Below are 22,298 nucleotides of genomic sequence, written 5' to 3' on the forward strand. Positions count from 1 at the left end.
AGCTTCTGTCCATGAACCCCTACCCTCTCTTGTTGTGCTGGCCACTCAAATAAAGACCTTAGCCGACATGCAAGTGTAAAATTCAACTCTTCTCGTATGACAAAAAGTTTGACATCTAATCAGGCACACACATATGGCGTACATGATCTGTGTCATTATGTATATAGTTATTCATGCATAATGTTTTTAGTGAGTATCAATGATGAGGTGAAGCTCATTAGGATATTTCAGTCAGTCTCTTCCTTTAGGTATATAGCTTCTCTGATACTCTTAAGGTTTCCAGTATACACCCAACTCCATGTCCACTGAGCTAGATCATGTGATCGCCATGGATATTCAATGTCTAAGAATATTTAACTGCAAAATGGTTTATTCATAAGGCACTAATTCTCAATTTTATGTAATATCATTAAAGGACTTTTTCCAGTACTGTCAAAAATCTCAATAGCAAAATAACTTTAAAATCTCTGTACTTATAATATGTGGATATATTTTAGCACAAATGTTCTGGGATTTTTGGTTTTTCTAAGTTTTATTTATTTTGGAGAGAGAACGAGTGAGCTCGGGAAGGGGTAAAGGCAGAGGGAGAGAAAAAAATCTCCAGCAGACTCCTCACTGAGCAGAGTTCAACATGCAGTTCGATCCCAGGACCCCGAAATCATGACCTGAGCCGAAACCTAGAGTCAGCCACTCAACAGACTGAGCCACCAAGGTCACAAATATTTTTAATTTTTAATTTAATATACTCTCAAAAGGTTTTTTTTTTTAATTTTTATTTATTTATGATAGTCACACAGAGAGAGAGAGAGAGAGAGGCAGAGACACAGAGGGAGAAGCAGGCTCCATGCACCAGGAGCCCGACGTGGGACTCGATCCCAGGTCTCCAGGATCGTGCCCTGGGCCAAAGGCAGGTGCCAAACCGCTGCGCCACCCAGGGATCCCAAAAGGTTATTTAGATTGAGAAATTTTCCCTCTACAAAGCACCAGGTTCCTAAAAAGAAGATAAATGCCAAGATCCCACTATTTTGAGTCTTGTTGATAACTAGAAAGGAAATTGTTGTCAGGCATCAGGATCCCAAGTGTACTGATCCCATATGAGTAGGTTTTGACCAAGAAAATGACTGTAGGTTAGTCTATGGCCTTGGATTTATGGGATCTTTTGGAATAATGGGGGAGGGGGGAAAAAAAAGAAGTCATTGCATGATTTAGGATAGAAGGCAAAATTTAATAACACTAGGTGTGGAAAAGAGAGCGAAGAACTGAAGGTATAAAGGAAGCTAGGCCAGTCCCTAATCTTGAAGTGTGGGTTTAAAATCTTAAGAATGAATACATAAAGAAAAGCACTCTTCCTGTATTATGGTAGAAATGGTAGACTTTACACCAGAAGTGAATTTGTCATGTTGGTAATTAGGATAAAAAAACATGGCAACTATGCTCCACACTATAATTTCAACACATGATTTAGGAAAAAGACCCCAAGCTTTAAAAAAATGGGCTCTCAAAGCCAAAACAAACAATTTCAACATTCTACTATCATTTTGGGATTCCTACATGGAAATGTGATACTTTCATTTTGTTTCAAGGTGAACAAATTTAGGGGTGACTGTCGTAGTCTGAGCAGGTACATTTAATATCTCAAAATATATCAATTTTGATATTTAAGTAAATGTACACAATTAGGATCCATGTAATAAAACTTAGGGAGGTGATTACATTACATAAATATCCAAAAATGAAGTGTTAGTCTTAAAATACATTTTACTGGCAAAGACAAAAGTGGTCAGCTTGTATTTGTTAAAGGGAAAAAAGTTTTATTCCTGGTAATGGGTCCTCTGGCTCAAAAATCGAAACCAGACCAGGCTATCCTTGATCTAAAGGCACAACATTTGATGCAGCCCCGTGTTAAAAAGGTTTAAAAGGTCAAAGGAATTTTTCATCCTGAATAAACCCTAGAAGGGACTTAACAAATTTTAACCACTGGTGGTTTAAGACTGCAAGGAGAAAGCTTTATCATCATTGCCCATAAACATTACACTGAAAATATTTAATTTGCTCATATTTGTTACTAGCTTTTTTCCTAAGACTTTTATTTTTAAGTAATTTCTACACCCAATTTGGGGCACAAACCCATGACCTCAAGATCAAGTCACATGCTCTATCAACTGAGCCAGCCAGGTGCCCCCTGTTACTAGTTTTTAAATAGACATTTGAAAAAACCTGGATTTTACTCCTTAAATGTGATGATGATTCTGTCTGCCTGCTACAACAGACTACATGAGTGCCAACAAAAGCCCCTGCTAACAGGAGACCATCAACAGGGTGGGTGCTGTCCTACATTTAGGCACATTCAATTAACCCCTCATTAAAAGAATCCTGCCTTTGATGAGCACGTCAGCCCCCAGGTTCAAGGCGGCAGCACTTTATACTGAACTATTTATACGCAGAGACAAATCAGCTCAATTGACAAGCTGAGTCTAGAAAAGCAGCTATGGCATCCTCTGTGAAGGGAAATGCCCTCGCCTAAAACATTCCCTCTCCAGAGACTTCCCGGTAAGGTTTGTATGTAATGACCACCCTTAAATGGTTGAAACCGTGTCCACTTATTTTTACCAAATTGGAGCCATCGAGCAAGCCACTAAGTCCAGTGAGTCGGGACACAGCTGCCCCTTCCAGCTCAGCGCTATGCTGAGAAATCATTTCTCAATTTCTATGAAGAGAAATCAGTTCCTCCCTCGTCTCTACTGGTTAGCGGTCAGGGCTGTGGGGTTCCAGGCCTCGTGATTTGCTAGTAGAAGCTTTGGGTGAAGAGATGACTTCCCCCTGGACAGAGATGCTGATCTCCACAGAGAGAGGTCCAAGCTACAGCTCTCAATCTACAAAGTCTTCAGGTTCAGAACGCTGGTTGAACAAAGGTCAAGGAGAGAAGAGTGTTAGTTTCTGAGGAGGTGACATCTGAGTGCTCATAGCTCCCTAAAAAGGTGGAATGGGCTGAAGCAAGGAGTATAAGACATTGGTGGGATATCCCCAACAGTGACACAAAGTATGCCACCAAAATCTTCCTGCGGCCCAGGGCATCAAATTGATCTAAATTTTATCTAAATTGTGGCTACTATATAGAATGTTGGGGTAATCCTACTTTGAAAGGGATTACATTGCCTAATGCAGGGGCTGGCAAATGTTCTCTGTGAAGAGACCGATAGTAAATATTTTAGGCTTTGCAGGCCATATGGCCTCTACTGTAATTACTCAATTTTGCTGAAAGCAAGAAAACCACCACAAAAAAAAAAAAGGAAATAAATGGGCGTGGCCATGTTCCAATAAAACTTTAGTTACAAAATCAGACAGCAGTCAGATTTAGTTCATGAGCCACAGTCCGCCAACCCACAATCTAGACAGCTGAACCCAATCAACACCTAGCTACAGACTGTGTAAAAACGACTTCATGAACTCATAATGCTTTATTCTGACATCTCCTCAGAATCCTTGTATCTTCCAGAATCACCCTGATATTTCTGTGCTGAATTTAGTGGGAATCCCTCTAAATGCTATATATATATATATATATATATATATATATATATATATTTAGTACTATAATGTACTAAAAATTCTAATGACAGCTCCACATCACTTACAGCCAGAGGAGGAAGACAATAACACAAAATCTGCTCAGAGACCCTTCAAAGGGGGCAGTATCCTAGTGCAACACTGAAGCTCATCAAGGAATGTTGTCCCCTCTTAGCACCTGATCATCCCCTCCCACCACAGAGAGCCTCTCCGATAGCAATTCCAACCAAGCAATGCCTGTGAAGAATTTAAAAAATAAAAAATAAATCACTGGAAATACCACATTAGTAAATCAGGTTTTGCAAAGTAAATGAGGTTACCTACATTTCTTGTCTCAGGGCCACCACTCTCAGCATACTAGTATGCTTTGTTCCAGCCCACTCTACGTCAAAGAGAACAGACGCCCACAAGGCTAACAGCCGGACAGCTAATACACAGAAAACAGGCTCCCTTGAGTGGCAAAGGGAGAGTGAACACCAACACCATTAAAGCTGATAGAAGATGACTCCTGAATGCCCAGAAGTCTTGGAAAAGAAGATGCCCAATTCACTCCGCATTCAGTTATTTCACTTGAAATGGGCAGAAAACTGGTGATAGCAATTTATAAATCGACATGTTTCACAGTGCAGGAGAAGGAAGGACTTTATCTAGGAGCCACAGCCTACTCGAGCAAGGGCACTTTCAAAGCAGCCCCAGCGGATACAAAAAACGAACTTACTTACAACGAAAAGCCTTATGCCTATCTGCCTCTCTTCAGCTCCTGAAACCACTGCTGCAAAGTGACTTGTGAGGATTTGATTGCTTGGAATTTCCAATGCGATACTATTTCAAAAATTAAAAATAAAAATCTTTAGCACCCACCTAGGCCAATGCTTCCCACAAGTAGAGAAGGGAGGGGGTGAGCTAGCAGCACTAAAGGCAGTTTCTGGGGGAAAGCTGGCGCTGAGGAAGAAGTGTGGGTTTTGAACAGAAAGAGCTGGTCGCCCCAAGACCTGCCCAACACTCCTTCCACTCAAAGCTTTACAATCTGCCACCCTATCCACTGGACCATAGAAACCTGCCTGTGGCGTCCGCAAAGTCTATCGTGGACATCAGAAAGGAAAGGTCTTTGAGAGGAAGTGGGAGCACTGAAGGGTTTCATGTCCATTCTATTCAACACACTTATTCTCAATGCCGAATCCCCTCCGTTGATGATTAAAGATCCAACGAAACAGAGCTCCTCGTGTACTCTGAACCAACTCAACTAGTCCTGGATCATAATTCATTAAGTCAGATGCTGCAAATCTCTGACAGAGCATTAGGATCATCTAAAGGGCTGCTACCCAATGTCAGAGAGAACAAAGTTTGAGCTTATGCAGAAAATAACTGATAGTCCAGTATCTTACTAATAAAGGAAAAACCTGTCTTGCCAAAATATTAAAGGAATGAGATCTTTTAATTTTCCGGTTAACTGAGTGTTACATAAAAAGAAATATTTTACTTAAGTCCTTAAGCATTTATTTTTCCTTAATTATTCTACACTGTATTGGTCCACACCCTCATATAAGAGTAGTCAATGCCATCAACACAACACATTGTTTCTTGGGTGACTGAGGATCCAGCTGTTATTCTTAACACAGCATCGTCAGTTTTGATATCGATGAGGATTATATAGAATCCACCCCAATACAGAAGTTCAGAAAAATTGGACTGAACATGTTCTGAGCCCAGGAGGAGCTCTAAGAGTTGATTTTAAATAAATCCCTTTCAATTTTTCAAAAATTCCATTTCCCTCCCTGCCTTCATGGACAAGTACAGTCATGAGTTCTGCTCTGGGACTACTGCTTGTCAAACCGTAGACCCTCTGCTATGGAATATATTTTCACCTCCTGTTCTTCCCCTGATAATGCCGGGAAGGTTTCTGGAGGTTCGAGAAGGATAGAGAGAGGAGACAGCGGAGGAGATGCACAGAGGAGTGAGGAGACAAAGCTTAGGAAAGAGAAGGCCAACAGGAGGGACGGTCGGGGAACTGGGAGGGGTCAGAGGGCAGAGAGAACTTGCCAGAAAACAGCCCCATGTAATTCTGCGTTTTGTCTGTATAAATTCCCCTGAAAATGCAAATCATTACTCAGAGCAGTCTGGTTCTTACAGGTATGTATGCTGACATCAGCAGATCAAAACAAAGTAAGAATAAAATCACATGGAAAGCTCTCATACAAGCATCTGCTTTGCCGCTGTTGCTTCTGGCAGCCCTGGACGTTGAAGGAAGGACACCCCCTGAAGCCATCAACTTGTGACAGTCACTGCAGTTAAATGCTGGCAGTTAAGAGGATTAATCAAGAGGTTACTAATTCCCCAACTTTACAGAGAAACAAGATCCTGTTCCCAAAGGAAAATGATACTGTCAGTGACCAGCTGAAACCTGCAGTATCCTTTGTTCCAAAGTCATGATAGGTTTTTGCTCCCAATATTCCATTAATCAATTTGGGTTTCAATACCCCAGGTAATTGAAATGTGTCCATACACCACACAGCTAAGCTGGAAACGCTTAGAGGGAACCTGTCATCTCTAACCCTTGAAAATACCCAAACAGCCAGAGTCTTTTGCTGAGTGTCTAGCTCTCAGAGAACTCAAGGTCAGCCCCTCCAGAGCTTTCTACAACAGTGGGATTTAAAAAGAGCCCAGGATCTTAACAAAACGATAGCAGGAGAGGCTATAAATACATCTTTAAATTAGAGAATTGCTCTCAAAGATTTTGTTGTTCAAATTTAAGTGGATTTCATTATAGCAGGTGACAAAAAGTAACAATGATGACTCTAAGTGATGGCTTACCTATTCCTGAATTAGCTCCGGTGACCACAACCACTTTGCCAGTGAAGTCCCGGCCCTGAAGGATCTCCATGGCGGTGGTGCCACCATCATACCTCTGCCTGCTGGTGGGCTTTGTAGGGTTATCATCCACCGTAAATGCCAGTCTTGGGTCCAAATAGGTGGTTCTTTTATTTATATGGCTGCAAACAAAAAAAAAAAAAAAAAAGGAGAAAGCAGTGAGCCCAGGCATTTATAAAGATAAGGTCATCTTAGAGTTTAGGCTAGGCAAACCTCATTTTTCAGGTACTAAAAAAGGTTTCTTCTTAACCCCAGAAAGAACTGGCATCCATTTAAGTCTATCTTCTGGCCTCCAGAAGGATTACATTCCTGCCTGGAAAGATAGTCATCAAATCCTTTTCTTCAGAACTGCCTGCTGTAAAATGCACTGTGGCATACAAAAAACACTGCCTTGTATCCTGAGATCTCAAAAAAGCGAAGCAGCTTTGGGATTTTATTTTTTTTAATTCATGTAAATATGGCTGTAAGATCTATCAGCCACTCTTCTCAGTAGATTTCAGTGAAATCTCTGAACCCTGTGCAAGGGCATAAGAAAACTGGTAGGAGGTAGAAAACTCAAAATGATAAAAAATCTGAACATTCTGAAACTCTGATGATTTTAAGACCATATTCTTATCTCCTCCAAGCACTGTAGTTTTGATCGGGAATTGATCTAAGTCTTGTAGAAATAAAATTAAAATATATTGGTACATATGGATTAATAGGTTACTACTATGTAACAGAATTTTTTTACATTGTAAATGCACTCTTGAAATCTGAGGCAAAAGACCTCAAAAATATCTTAAAAACCAAAAAAAAAAAAAAAAGAAAAAAAAAATCTTAAAAACCATTAAGAATTAACTCTCCAGAAGTAAACAGATGACATTTTGTGATTTAAAGGTGTTTTTTTGTAATGTGTGTTGCTTAATAGTTTAAAATCTGTACTTATCACTTAGAAATACAAAGACACAAGAAGAATACGACTTTCATTTTACTTATAACCGGAGCTGCTGGAGAAGTATGTTGACGTGCCCGATGCGAGACACCACAGCAGTGCTGCGGAGCAGCCAGCTCGCACCGGCGTGCCCGGGTGCATGTGCACACCTCCCCTGGCTCCTCACTGACATCCCCTTGGTAGCCTGAAAGAAGCCACGGTGAAAGTATGTGCACCATGGAGAGAGACCTGGGCTCCCCGCCAGAGCTGGTGGTGGACCACTGACCAGGCCCACCACTGTAACAGGCTCAGGGGGGAGAGGCCGAAGAGTTACACAGGAACTTAACATCAATGCCCAGTAGGTAACTTGATAAATTACAGTATATCTGTACAAAATAATACTCCACAGGCCATTCAACATCAGTGTCTTGAGAAATATATACATAAGAAAATGCTCACAAGACATTGTGTGGAGAAAGACAGAGTCCTACACAGTTCACACAGTGCACTCCCTATTTTTCTTTAAAGAAAGCAGATTTACAGAATACAAAAATTATTAAATATATATATATATACCACTTTTTTCTATATTCAAGGTATACTACTTTTACAATTAAAAATTCCCATTGAAAAGCAAAATGAGAATAGTTTCTATATAGACACTTACTCAACAAAAAAAACTTGTCCATTCTCATCAGTTTCTTGTTCCCATCCATAGGGCAAATCTGAAACACAGAAGACTGGCAGGTGTACATGCAGCAGGTGGGGTGAATGGACGCCCAGGCCCCAGGTCAGGAGGCATCATGCCTTCCAAGCCCCACCCCAAAGCCTAGCCCACTGAGCAGCAGCCAGACTGGGCCAGTTCAGGCCATGTGTACCGACCGTGACTGTCACAAAAAGCACAATCGGGATCCCTGGGTGGCGCAGCGGTTTGGCGCCTGCCTTTGGCCCAGGGCGCGATCCTGGAGACCCGGGATCGAATCCCACATCAGGCTCCCGGTGCATGGAGCCTGCTTCTCCCTCTGCCTATGTCTCTGCCTCTCTCTCTCTCTGTGTGACTATCATGAATAAAAAATTAAAAAAAAAAAAAAGCACAATCACCATCACCACTCCACCCCACTCTCAAGGCCTCCCTCCTGCTACATCCCATGAGCTCCTCCACATGAAAGCCTGATTCCTTGATGGCTCCCTCCTAGAGAACCTTCAAGGAATGACAGAGCGGCCTGTCACCTGATTGTGACACATCTGCCATCTAATAATTAATGCTTTAAATGCAAGGTTCTTTGCTTTATGACAATAGCACACAAACCTCCTGCTATTCGTTTTCTTTTTCCAGTTTTTGGATGTTCCCACTGGGTCTTCTCCTCAGCGTGACTGTTGAAGGGGGGAAAATAAAGTTAAAAATACACAAATAGAAAGTGAAGGTTACACTTCTAAAAATTAATCAACTGCATTAAGTTTGTTCCCCTCCCAAAAAACACTGTCTCCCAAGAGTAGTAAAGCCAGAGATCAGAAAAGAAATATTCAGAACATAAATGCTACTGTCTACATCAGGTCAAATTCCCTAGGTGGGAAGGAGAAGCAGCCCAAGGAAATCTCCTGAAAACCTGTCTTTGTGAGCAGGCCGTGGAGGATGAGAAAGAGAAATGGGCCGGAACCCCAATTGTGGGTTAGGAAACTCAATGAATCACTCAGAATATCTAGAAGTGTACTGTATTTATTTTAGTTTACTCCAAGATAGATGAACTACAGTCTAATTTACAACGCTGATATTTAGATGCCATTTAAATATTAATTATGAATATTTATTTTTTCCAGAGATACAATTTTGAAGCGTTTTAATCACCAACTCCTAATTGTTCCCAAGAGGTATTTAAGAATGTAGTAGGGTAGCCCCATAGGTTACCTAACTACATACCTAGCCAAGTTACTCAACTTCAGAGCCTCAATTTACCTATCTGCAAAATGGAAATAATCCTAGAACTGATCTCTCAAGGAAACGCTATGAAGGTAAGGCTTATAAAGGGCTGAATACAGTACCTGGTATATAAAAAACTCTCAAAAGTGCTACCTATTATTTTAAACAAATATACAAACCAGTCTCATTTCTGTGGCAATTTTAGCATTTTAACTAATAGCACACCAAGTTATAATTAAAATCGTGAGCCAATAACAGACTAGAGACACCCATCAAAAGGTGATAAAATATCAAGAAAAACATAAAATTACTTAATCAGAGAAGCAGCTGCATGTTGCAAGAGGCATTCAAAGGGGAGGCTGGATTTCCTAAAAGTTCATACTCATACCAAAGTAGAAGATGATAATTAATCATTGACATCTAGATGATAAAATTTGAATATGCCTTCCCTACCAATTACTTTTTAAAGAAAAAATATAGAGAGCATGAATCTGCTGTAAAATTTTACAAGTTTTACAAGGTTTTTGGAAGCCTGCTGGCTTCAGGTCTGATTTTTGCAAACTCTCAGTGGCCAGTGCAGGGGTTCTGTGAACACTGGACTCAGGAGGCCAACGCTTCGGGCTCCTACACGCCTGTGATCAGTGAGCCAGTCTCCCTGGCCCCACAACCCCCTCACAGGGCTGCTGGAAAGATAAGGGACACCCTATTTGTGACAGTGATTGGCAAAAAGTTAAGTCACCATACAAATGCAGGGTTATCAGTAACAAGGACCAGTGTCTATTGTACACTGACCACCATGAAATCCTACTTGCAGAGGGGGAGAGCCTGAGTCCCCGGAAAGGAGACTGCCCCCCCTTGCAAACTGAAGGAGCATCGAGCAAAGCAGACGCTAGCAACAGCATACCCGGCTCCTGCTCTTTGCTTTGCTCCACATGCCTTCTTCAAGAAAGTTTACAGGCGTGATTATGTTTTCTTCTGCCCAATTTTAAGAGTTTTCATTCCATAGGCAGGCATCAAACGAGCTTTGAGCTGAGCTCTAAAGAGACCTGCCCTCAAGAACCCACAAAGCGCCCCGTGCGTGTAACGCTGACCCCTGTGCAGCAGCCCTGCGTCTAGCTGAACCCTGACACCCAGCCCCATGCCTGGCCCAAGGAGCTGCCTAAGTGCAATTAGGCGGGATGAATAATTGCCTTCAGAAGTTGGGAAATATACTCAGAACAATTTTTTTCTACCCTGAAAGAATTAAAAAAAAAAAAAAAAAGTCACCCCCATGTTTCTGACTTTGACAAAAAATGCCTAAGCCAGGCTTTCTTAGCGCTGGCGACCCTGACAGTCAAGCCAGATCGCTGTCTGCTCTGGGGGCTGTCCTGTGCACTGCAGGACGAGGAGCTGCATCCTCAGTCTCTACCTACTAGATGCCAATATGCCAGAGGGGTGACAGCAGAACCCAGACATTGCCAACTGTTCTGTGAAGGACACAGTGCCCCTGGGGGAGGATCCGAGGCCTGACACAAGAGAAAAAAACATCCTTTGGTAGTGAGGACTTCCGAGCCCAAATGCTCGTGACTTCTGGCTCTCCTGCTCACCAGCCATCTGCCCTTGAAGAGGTGTTCAACCTCCACATCTGTAAAATGGGGATAAGAGCAGCATCTGCTCCTTGGGGTTCCTGAGGACTGAATGAGTTAACACATGCGAAGAACTAAGAACTGTGCCTTTCACATGAAAGTATTAAACACTTACATATAAAACTTAATTAAAAAGTGTTCCTAATTGTAACCTAAAATGACTTCTTAATGAACAGAAAATCACGACACATGTCCCCAAAGTGTTATCTTCCTCTCCTTTAAACAGAAGCCTTCTTCTATTTTTTCTTCTTCAATAAGCTTTTTGTCATTTAAGGAGATAATTAACAGTGATCTTAATTTAAACCAAAAGGATCAAAATTAAATTCATACCCACATTACATGGATATCACTCTCAAGTATGCTATTCTAGAAATCTGGTCTTGAAATACAGTTAGTTAACTTGGAGACAGCTGACTGTGAGGAAGGCCAACCCTGTAGACGAGGGAACTCTCTCCTGACCAGGCAAGGCCAGCTGTCCCCCTGGCTGCCAAGGGGCCCCGGCCTAAGGAAAGGGCGCTGAGGGCCCAGGAAGGCCCAGTTGACCACAGTGACAGCCCCCGGCACTGAGACCTGGTCCTTCCATCACCACCTCCTGGCTTGGGCAGAGGGGAAAGGCCCGCCAGCTCTCTCTGGGCCAGGTCTCCCTCAGTGGCAGATGTCCTCCCCTTGAAAGCCCAGTCTGGTCGGCCCTGGAGCCCTATGACATGTGTGTCTTTGAGGTCTGAGTGCTCTGTGGGGCACATGAGAAAACATGAAGCCAACAGGAGAGGGGCAAAGATGAGTCGGGGAGGAGGGTCTCATCGGGAGCTACAGCCTCTGTTCTTGGGGAAAGCCTTGCTGCAGTTGAGAGGAAGACCATTAAAAAACATGAACTACTCAAAGAGCAGTCTTCTTTTAGCTCCCAAACCCCAAGAGAGGACAAGTGACCCTTCCAGAGTTAAGAGAAAAGAAGGACCAGGATGCTTGCAAGTCAGGACAGAACAAGGAGGCCTGCTGGGAATCTAGGGTTAGGACTGGTCAGAGGCATCCTTCCACCTGGAGAGCTAAAGAACAGAGGGCTAGGGGGACTGGAGAGAGGGACCCCCAGCTGGGGCTCAGCCACACCTTGTCACTACATTCAGCATAAAAAGGGGGCCAGACAGGCCACTGTGAGACCCAACACTGGGGAGGGCTGGGAGGAAAGCCTTTTCAGGGACTATATATGCACCAATGAATCCCCTGAAAGCTCTCGGAGGAGCTGGCTGGGATGTGCAGATCGTAGTAAAAGAAGAGCCCAGACACTGGGCACCATCAAGGAAGGAAGCAGATGGGAAAGGCCACCCAACATAAGGTTGGGTGCAGAGGGAAAGGCGAACCTGAAAGGAAGCCAGGGAGCCTAGGGTAAGTGGCCAGAATGAAGGTGACCCCCCACATAGAGCAAGAGGCAGAGGAGGGCTCTAACAGCCCATATGCCAGTCCTGTGCACCTTTGCATTCCCGGGCTTAGCATGCCATCTGCTCAGTGAGGCCCAAGGAACCCTTTACCGGATGAACTGATTCACTCATCCCACATGGACTTATTTTATGTCTCCAAGGTGCTAAGCACAGGGGACTCAGAGGGTAACAAGAAAAGGTCCCTGCCCTCATGAAGCTTACAATCTGGGGAAGGAAGATAGAGTGCAAACGAGAAGAATATGGCTAAGATGATTGTAGACAAGCCCAAGTACCACGACTCAGGTAAGATGCTGGGAGGAGGGGGCAGGGACAAGGGAAGGTCTCTGGGAGGTGGTATTTAAAGCTCTGGGGGATGACAAAGCCCTTCCCGCAGCTCTTCAGGAAGAGGGAACGGCGAGTGCACGCGCTCAGAAGCTGCCTGGAGCCCTACAACAGCCTGATGGCTCCCTGCCGTAGCCTTGCCCCTATTCTCCAGGGCCAGAAGCCACCTCTCAAGAGACATAAATCCAATGGCACTCCCTGGCTCCAAGCCTTCAGTGGACCCCCGGGTCCTGGTGATGGAGCCCCAGCTGTCCCATGAGGCACAGAAGGGCTGCCTCAATCATCGCATCCCTGCACCAGCACCTGGGCCATAGAGAAGCCTCCTCCTGGGCTGCCCTCCTGGCCCTGAATATGCCCACTTCGACTTGTGCTGAGGCACAGCTCAGGTGCCAACTCTCCCCACTCACCTGAGGTGCCCCCATCTACCCACACATGCCTCGTGCTAGCAGGCTGCTGCTCACTATACACACCCTACACCAGAACAAGCCGTGTGTCACTCTGCCCTGTAAGACTGGGTGACAAATGGGTCTTATTTATCTCAGTACAACCAGTGCTCAGCTAAGAGCCTGGCACGTGATAAAACCTCAATGTGTCTTGAACGAACAAACTCACCAAGGTCTTTCTTTTCTCTTTCCCTTTTTTTTTTCTGGTTTTGTTTCTACCAAGCAACCAAAGACAGTGGTGGCTCACATAACACCGGGCAGATAAGAATCTCCTGGGAAGATTTTACAACATATCAGTGGAGGCGGGGAGGCCCCAAACCGGTTAAATGAGAATCTGTGGAGGAGGAACCAAGGAAAAGCTCTTGCCTAAGTCTTCCAGATGTTGGAAATCACTGATTTACACCCGTGTTTCTCAAAGCCAAGGGATAGCCTGCCTTATGGGGAAAGCCTATAAAACAGATCCCCCACGCTGGGTGTCTGCTGCATGGGTGGGTGGGGGGGGGGGTGTCTCTGAAATCTGTATTTTTCGGTCCACGGACAGGTGATTCTAATACTCAGGCTGAGGCGGTGCTGTCGCAGCTGCAGAGAGAGCAGGAAAAGCGAAGTCACTGAGCAGAGCATACTTATAAGATCTGGGCTACGTGTTCTACGTGCAGTGCCTGAATTAAAGTTCTATCAACCCATTTTACAGGTGGGGAGGGGGAAAAAAAAAACAACAACAAAAAACAAAAAACGGTGACTGGGTTCTTTCATGGGCCCAAAGTAGCACAACACGGGAAGGGAGAACGGGTGCACTGGGGTTTCCAAAACTTTGCGGGACACCATCGGGAGTTCTAGTATATACACACACACGAGTCTATGTGCGTGTCCATAGCTGCAGCAGGACATTTATTTAGACACACGTACTTCTAGCTCCCCTCCCGCCAGGCCCCCGAGGAAGGAGCTGGCATCAGCGGTGGTTTTCCTGCGCGAGGGAGTGAGGCCTGCGGGCCGCCAGGGCGCCGTGCAGCGCCGCCTCCTGGGCAGCAGAGGGCGCTCCTGGGAGCCGCCAGGTGCCCCCCGCGGGACCCGGCGCGCTCGGGGCCGCCCCGCCCCGCCCCGCCCCGCCCCGGGACCCCGGCGGCCTCCCGGGGAGGCTCCTCCGCCCCCCCGGCCCTCCCCGCGCAGGCGGCGTCCCCGGCGGCGGGGTCCCTCCAGGGGCGGCCCCCCTGCGGCCCCTTACTTGGCATAGTAAACCCAGCCGTCCTTGGTGGTTCTCTGCTCCCAGCCCGGGGGCAGCTCGTCCTCGCTGTCCGTGTCGTCCAGACCCGCGTAGCGCAGGGCTGCCATGGCGCCGGGGCGGCCGCGGGTGCCCGGTCTCCGCGCCCAGGAACTCACTCACTCCCGCTCCAACCGAGCGCCGCGCGCCGCGGGACCCGCACGCTCGCGCCTGCGCACTGCGCCGCCCCGAGCCGCTCGGACAACCCGGGAGCCAGAATCCGTCCTCCGCGGTTTGGCAGCCGCCGGCGTGAGAGGGGCGGGGCCTCGGGAGAACGGCGGCGCGAGTACGGGAGAGGCGGCGCGCCGGCGCTCGGGTGGAGGTAAAAGCCGGCGGGCGCCCCGCGGGGGAGTCAGGGGCTGGAGCGGAGCTTCGGGGAAGGGGCGTGGGCCTCCAGTCGCGGTCCGGGACTCCGCCCGTTGCTGAGCGACCCGTAATTACTTCCGCGTCGTTCTGACCAATCCTGCGGGGGCTCCTGCCAGCGAGCATCCTGGGAAATGTAGGCCAGGCCCCGCAGGAGAGGGCTGCGGAGCGAACGAGGGATGCCCAGGCTGGTCCGCTGGGCTCTGACCTCTCGTCTCCTAGGACCTTAGGAAGACTGAGACCTCCGCGAGCCTCCCATCCCCCGCCTGGCGGACACACTTTGTAGCCCACGTAACCATGACGCTATAAAACGTGGTTGGGTTTAAAAAAAAAAAAAAAATGCAAATTCCCACCCCGGTTTGGAGAAGATGCTCCCGGCCCCAGCGGGATTCTGTGGATGCGTAAAGGACCAACGTTTATAGACCGCTTAATTCTGGGCCAAGAATTCAGAAACGTATCTCTTTCCTGTACTCGGACCCGACCCCCCCTTCCCCCTCCCCGTGAGGAGGGCACAGAAGAAGAAGAGCCGGGAAATCGGGAAATAACTGGCAGTTGAGACAGCGTTACTAATTCCACAGCTATTTGTGACTCCTGAACGGAGGACACGAAACCACATCTTGTGCTTCTTTCTATCACTAGCACTTAGTAAAATACCTAGACCTGCAAGTTTATTGATCGAAATGCATCAATGAATCAATGTGATTCCATAGATCTGGTCTTCTTGTAAGTCAACCTCGTTTAAAAACAAATTCCCAATCTACAACGTGCACGCTCTCAGGTCTTCCTGGAGCACCTACAAGTATTCTATCAATGTCCTGGGTCAAAAACTGGAAGCATATCTTTACCTTGGCCTTGCCTAAGTGGTTTTGCAGAACATTCCCACATTGAACCTTGCTCCCCAACTCAGCATGACAGGGAAGTCTGCTGACCAGGATTCCCATGGTCTAGGTCTCGGAAAAACACAAGCATCCATCACAAAAAAAAAAAAAAAAAATCATATTTTTGAAATTTATTTATTTTTAAAATTACATATTTTAATTAATTGATTGATTGATTAATTTAATTAATTAATTAAAATTACATATTTAAACAGGTGGGGGCCGGGGAGGCAGGAAGCTGTGTTGCCTCTTGTCTTCAAGTTCTGATTTTGATATTGCTTTGGGATTCCTGCTCTGCATGCTTTTTAGGGAAGTGAAAGACTTACTATCCTTTGAAGGGGACCAACCAAAAGCTAAGCTATATTTTAGTTTTAACACATCTACTATCACATCTCAGACCTACCAAAACATCACTCTCCAACCTGTATGCATTTAAATAATTTATTAATATGCTGCTCCTCTGCTGACTCCAGTTTAACCCCTTGTCTCTGTCATTCAATCCAATTTATTCCTTTGAAATAGAGATTAGGTCACAATGACCCCAAATGATGGGGAAAGGAATAAATGGAATCAAACTGATTAGTCTTGTCTCTCCAGTAATAATATGTAGCTCTGTTCAAGAACTGACTGCTTAGATTTATCCAGAGGTAAATCTGGCTCTCACCAGAGCCTCAAGGGGCACCTGTTGCCTATGACTCGGCATCAGGGCACAGGTAGTGATATAGTATGGTGTCTTTCCCAAAACTTGGTATTGGTCCCCTTAGTAAAATTCTCAACTTCTAGGTCAACCCTCTGCTCTGCTCTTCCTACCACTTAAAATACGCCCTCAAGGTTTCTCCTGCCATGAACATCAGGGTTTCTCAGTATCAGCACTACTGACATTTGGGCTCAGATAACTCTTTATTGTGGGAAGAGTTGTCCTGAACATTGTAGGATATTTAGCAGCATCTCTGGCCTCTAACCTGCTAGATGGTAATGGTGTCCCCCTCCCCCAAGCTGTAACAACAAACAAGTCTCCAGGCTGTTGCCAATGTGCCCCTGGTGCAGAACAGTAGGCCAAAAAAAAAAAAAAAAAAACCTACTAACTCATAAATTAAATGCTGAGATTTATTTAGGATAAAGGAATCTCACGCCAGGAAGGCCAGAGATTTACATGGTAGTATTCAGACCCTGCTGGTTCAGATTGCCAGTTCTCTAGCACTCTCTGAGGGCACCTGTTTTTTCACTTCCTTGCCCCTCCAGAGTTGAGACACATGGGCTGACAGAAGTCTGGTTGAGTGGCCCAGACACCAATAATGGTCCCAGATGTTTATGAGGGCCTAATTTTATTACTCTCTTCCTGCTTTTTATCTGTGACTTCTATCAGAAGGTTAAAGGAGTAAGACATACAGACATTTGAGGACTTATGAGAGTAGGCATGCCAGATTTTAGGATTTCCAGTCTTTGGGCTCCATTCAAACTGATATTGTCTTAGTCAAACTTATTTGATTGCAAGCAACAGAGACTTACCAAAAAGTTTATGTCCAGGGTGCACATGAGCTAAATTAGAATGTTATCAGGGCCTGGGGGAACTCTCCTAGATTTCATGGTCTCTTGCTCCCTGCTCTCAGCTCACATTCTCCTGCTCTCTCTATACTGGCTTCCTCTCTGCACTGACAGTTCTGTGCCCCCTGAGCTTGAGTTTACACACGGCTTTGACTTTGGTCTTACAAGGATCTAGAAGAGGGTGAGCTCTACTTAGTGCATAAGATTATCACAGGTTTGAGGACACTTATGTTCGGGAATAAGCCAAGATCCTCAAGAAAGCCTAAAGAATAGTTTGCTTTTGTAAAGCCAACTAAATCACATTGGTAGGTAGTGAGGAGATTTAAAAAAAAAAAAAAAAATCAGTGTGTGGTTATACTACTGCACACCAGATGGCCCTATGTGCCCACAATTTAAAAGACTAAAGACCATTCTAGACAAGGCTTCTACATTTGAACTGTCTTTTCTCTTTGAGCAACCATTTATGCAGTGAGTGATGATTTATAAACACATATTGATGAGTCATTGCTAAAAGCAATTTGGCATTATTCACGCCATGAACATAAGCTTTAATGGAACATTCCTGGGGCCACTGTTCTTTTCGTTTCTATTATTACTGTGATGATGGTCATTGGCCGCCCCCTCGCACACACAAAAATACCCCAACAATTCTGCAAACCTGCATTAACAGAAGTCACCATTCTTTGGGAAATGAAACTTCATGTTTTGGTGCCAGAGGCCTGGGAAGATTCCTGACTCATCTGACAAACGTCTCATGGAAGGTAATCAATTAAGGAAGGAAGAATACTAAACGGGATTCCAAGGGAAAACTGTCTCCTGGTCAATGTGGCCTTACATAGGAAGGTGTGTTCGGATTTCACTTATTCATTCAAACATTCAAAGAGTGAGAAAAAATTGTGCCACGTGTCTGAGAAAAAAACAAACAAACAAGAAAAATGAGACACCCCTTGCATTCAGAAATCAGTCAATTAGGATAAAACCTACAGACACACAAAATACTATGGTTTGAGGGTTTTAAGAGAAGCGTGAACCAAGATGTACAGGTACACAAAGACAAGGGTGAGCTTCAGTGATAGGGTTTCCTGTAATTATCTTTGGAACCAAACTCAGCTCATGTCACAATGACCAAGTCACTTAACTTTCCTCATTCTGTTTCCTTATTCCTTGTTTTTACAGATGAAGAAACTAGGGCACACAGAATTTAAGTAACTTGCCCATGGTCACTCAGTGAGCAAGAGCCAGCAGGCACTGAGATTAGAATACAGACAAAAGGACTAGCCCCAAACTCATCTCTCAACCAATATCCCCCTGTGCTGTCTTTCCAGAACAGAAAGTCCCCAATACCGGTCCTCAGATAGATGCCCACGGGTTTTTACTCCTCCACAAGAAAATTAGAAAAATAAGGTAAAAGAAGTGAATTGTTTATAAAGCTAAATATATTTTAAAGTACTGTCTTTTTATTCTCTATGATACTGTGTCTGTTCTACTTTTATTCATTTTCTGGTGATCTACTTTATTTCTTTTGCCCCAATATGTTTTATTATAACATTTTTAAAAAGATTTTATTTATTCATTCATAAGAGACATAGACAGAGGCAGAGACATAGGCAGAGGGAGAAGCAGGCTCCCTGCAAGGAGCCTGATGCAGGACTCAATTCCAGGATCCAGGGATCATGACCTGAGCCAAAGGCAGATTCTTGGCCACTGAGCCACCCAGGTGCCCCATATTATGACATTTTTCAAACATTGAGAAAAGTTGAGACAAGTAAAATGAATGTCCATATTACCACCCCCAACACATACACACCTAGATAGATATAGCAATTGTTAACCTCCTGTCATATTTGCTTTATTTTTTTAATCTTATTTACTTATTTATTAGAGAGAGAGAGAGAGAGAGAGAGAAAGAAAGAACGGGCAGAGGGAGTGGCAGAGGGAGAGGTAGAAGCAGGCTCCCCACTGAGCAGGGAGCCTGAGAGAAGTGTGCCTGCATCCCAGAACTCTGGTATCCTGACTGGAGCCAAAGGCAGATGCTTAACCAACCAAGCCACCCAGGCACCACCACATTTGCTTTAAAGAGAGAGAATTTGATTCCCTGAAGCATTAGGGGAGAGTGATTTTGTTTTATTACAAGAGTCCTCGGGACTAAGTAATAAGGCTCATTTCCTTCTAAGCCATAGGCAGGCACTCTCCCCTGGAGAGCACATTTCTATTGCAGTGACATCTTCAAATCAGACCCTCACATTTGGAAATTTCACTTGTTTAATTTACATATAAAGGCCTCAAATTTCAAGTAGCTTTACTAATATAACTGCTAACTTGACATACCATTCTCAAAATTCTATTTCAGCCTAGCTTCATTCCTTGCTACTTTCTGCCCCACAGGGAGAAGAATTACCCTCCAGGGAGGCGGCCAGGTTGCCCATCATCACTTGAAAATTGTGGTGATGAGTCCATTCTGTTTAAAGTCTTCCACCACCTGCTTAGAGTGTCTTATTTTGACAGCCAAAGTTTCCAAGATGTCACTCTGATCTATAGCTGTTGCAATCTTGCAAATGAATTCTTCCAAAGATTCCAGGCCCTGAAGCCCAAGATTCAGCCCAGATCCTGCCAGACATCCACATGTAAATGTACCAGGGGAAGGGGACATAAAGAAAAGGAAAGAAACAAAGAAAAAAAGATAATGACTCCAAAGCAGTCAGCACAGGGCCTGGCACAAGGCAAGCTGTTAACCTAAAATATTGTATCACAGGATGTCAGCTATTGTCATTGTTGTGTTGGGTGCTTAGAAGTGGACTTTAAGAATTTTGGAATTCAACCATGAAGCACAACTCTGATTTCAGATCTGACCTTAAACATATGCATAATTATATGAAGGTTTTTACCAGCATTATCACATACGCCGTTGTGACAAACACGTAGAGGTGGGTATCATTAGCCCCACTCTACACAAGAGATCAAAACTAAGGTTCAGATTAGCAAACAGAGCACAGACTTGGCCACAGAGCAGAGACGATGCCCCGGTCTCTCAGGTCTAAAGTCTGTATTATATTCTTAACCACTTTGCTCTATTGCCTCCCGTGTTTTGCACAGGAAATCTGAACTCGTCAACACAATGAACTGTGTTTATGTGCACTTGTGGGATCCTCCAGCACATGTGTGGTAAGTTCTTTTAGGAAGAAAAGAGTAACACACTCTCCTTGACATTCCTAGCACTGCCTGTCACCCTCTCCCACCACTTCTCTGTAAAGCCTGTCTACTGTCTGCAGTGGGCACCTTCGTCAGAACCGGCTATTTAAAATAAAAATCTAAACTACCACTCCCTTACATGAAAATGATTTCCTGAGGATTTAAAATTAGCTGGTGGTGGCTTCCAGGGTAGAGAACATTTCAGAGTAGTTGCAGTGAGTAAATGAGAGGAAGGCTTTCACTGTATCCACTTTGAATTCTGTAATTTGTGCCTGGATTATGTAGTCTCAAAAAATAATCTTCAACTTAATGCATGAATAAATACATAAATAAGATAAACATTTTCTTGGATCCCCTCTCCCCAGCCTTTTCACTACCATACTGTATCTAGTGCAAGTTCTATAGCCTAAACTTTTCCCTGTTTCCATTCACAGCTCATCTACCTCCGTCCCCTTCTTGGACTTGAGGCTATTAGTAATACACATGCACGGAAGCCTGCCCCTTGTCTCCGGTGTTCTCTGCCTCCAATGCCCTTCCTGCCTTCAACCACATGATTGCTACTCTCCTTCTTCACTAGCCTTCCTGTGTGTGTTACAGACCTGTTTGACATCTTTGGTTCTTTCCCAGAATAATCTCTTCAGGTGTATAAAATAAAATACATGGAATCATAAAGGCAAGTATATTGAAATACAATTATGAAAATATTAATAAAAATATAATAAAATAATACCTGTACCTCATTAATATGCATTCAATATCAAAATGTGCTGGTAGGTCTATCAATCACCATAGTTTTAAAACACTGATTAGAATAAACAATTTTCCTCCATCCAAGGTCACAGACTCCTTGAGGTCTGTCCATCCCAGGTTACAGAATTCTTGTTCCCGATTTAGCTGTTCCAGGGGCAACCTCTCCCAGAGAGTCTTCCCTGAATTCCCAACAGAGCTGATGGCTGCAGTAGCCAGCCTCCAAGATGACCCAGGGATTTCTGCCGCCTGGTATTCTTGCTCTCACATAATCCCCTCCCACACGAAAGAGGGCTGCCTGTGTAATGTGCAGGATATCATGGAAAGGACAATATGACTTGCAAGCCCTCATCATAAAAGATATTGTGGCTTCCTCCTTGTTCTCCCTTGGTTCACTCGCTCTGGGGACACCAGCCATGTGACATGAGGGTAAAGAACTGCAGTCTCCTGCCAGTAGCCAGTAAGACCTTGCTTGCCGTGAGCAAACCATCCTAAAAGTAGGTCCCTGGCCCTGATCAAACCTTCCGGTACCTGAAGTCCTGACAGACACTTTGCTATAACTGCATAAGAAACCCTGAGCCAGAACCAACCTGCTAAGCCTTTCCTGAAATCCTGACCCACAGAGTACTGCATGAGATAATAAATATTCATTGTCAGTTTAAGTTCAGGGTCATTGGTTAAGCAGCCGAAACTACTATAATTAATACACTTTCCTTTTGTCTTCACATAGTTAGAATCACATATTTCTCTCCATGTAGCATTCAGTATGTAACATTGAAGTTGTTGGGTGATGTCTGTACCCAGCTCTGCTCATCCCAGAGTCCTTAGCATCCAGTATGCAGAGTCCAGCAGAGACTTTTGCCCACAGAGACATTAGTCAAAGCTTATGAACATTGAAGGATTGGAAGCCACTATTTTGCCACTTCCATATCTCAACACAAGGGTAACTGCATTCGGCCTCAGTTTCTCCCTCAGGAAAATGGGGCATAATGTCAATGCCTGCCTCTTGGGGGTGAGTTCATGCACATAATGAGGTTTCCTTCGATGATTATTGCTATTATTAATTATTAACAAGTTGTTGTGGGGTCCCTGAACATTAGTTTTTTCCATCTAATGGGGCTAATAGTCCCTGCTGCATAATAAGAGCTAACTAACATGCGTCGAACACCTACTATGTTCCAGGTACTGGCCTTGGCACTTACTAGGAATTATGTCATTCTACAGCCTCCC

The 22,298-nt window shown here is 44.6% G+C and overlaps 1 protein-coding gene and 2 long non-coding RNA genes across 28 annotated transcripts in view; 2 read left to right on the forward strand and 1 right to left on the reverse strand.

The window, feature by feature from the left end:
* Positions 1 to 12,594, forward strand: part of LOC112646698 (uncharacterized) — a 49,133-nt gene extending 36,539 nt beyond the window's left edge. For 5 of the 9 annotated variants that reach the window (XR_003127801.3, XR_003127800.3, XR_003127797.3 and 2 more), the window contains 3 exons: positions 5,698 to 5,889; positions 7,371 to 7,710; positions 8,067 to 8,405. This is a non-coding gene — a long non-coding RNA (uncharacterized LOC112646698). Of the gene's footprint in view, positions 1 to 5,697; positions 5,890 to 7,370; positions 7,711 to 8,066; positions 8,406 to 9,166; positions 9,359 to 10,272; positions 10,596 to 12,464 lie in introns of those variants that run through there. The other 4 variants (XR_004816199.2, XR_004816198.2, XR_003127803.3 and 1 more) reach the window with 4 other exon arrangements.
* WWOX (WW domain containing oxidoreductase) overlaps positions 1 to 14,585 on the reverse strand; it is a 952,589-nt gene extending 938,004 nt beyond the window's left edge. For 16 of the 17 annotated variants that reach the window (XR_004816180.2, XM_025426929.3, XM_025426925.3 and 13 more), the window contains exons 1-4: positions 14,311 to 14,585; positions 8,658 to 8,722; positions 8,016 to 8,073; positions 6,379 to 6,557 (exon numbers count right to left, since the gene is read on the reverse strand). Coding sequence is in view for 16 of the 17 variants with exons in the window: in XM_025426929.3 (XP_025282714.1) it covers positions 6,379 to 6,557; positions 8,016 to 8,073; positions 8,658 to 8,722; positions 14,311 to 14,417 (409 nt within the window). In the remaining variant the exon portion in view is untranslated. The other variant, XM_025426928.3, reaches the window with a different exon arrangement.
* Positions 14,532 to 21,048, forward strand: LOC112646693 (uncharacterized). 2 transcript variants are annotated; one of them, XR_004816196.2, is made up of 5 exons: positions 14,532 to 14,668; positions 18,458 to 18,536; positions 19,518 to 20,056; positions 20,226 to 20,294; positions 20,756 to 21,048. It is a non-coding gene; the product is annotated as an uncharacterized LOC112646693 (long non-coding RNA). The 2 variants fall into 2 exon arrangements; XR_004816195.2 differs by lacking the exon at positions 14,532 to 14,668 and adding an exon at positions 14,689 to 15,432.
* The last annotated feature ends 1,250 nt before the right edge of the window (positions 21,049 to 22,298 follow it).

The sequence above is a fragment of the Canis lupus genome, chromosome 5, assembly GCF_003254725.2.
Source record: "Canis lupus dingo isolate Sandy chromosome 5, ASM325472v2, whole genome shotgun sequence".
Taxonomy (NCBI): Eukaryota; Metazoa; Chordata; class Mammalia; order Carnivora; family Canidae; genus Canis; species Canis lupus.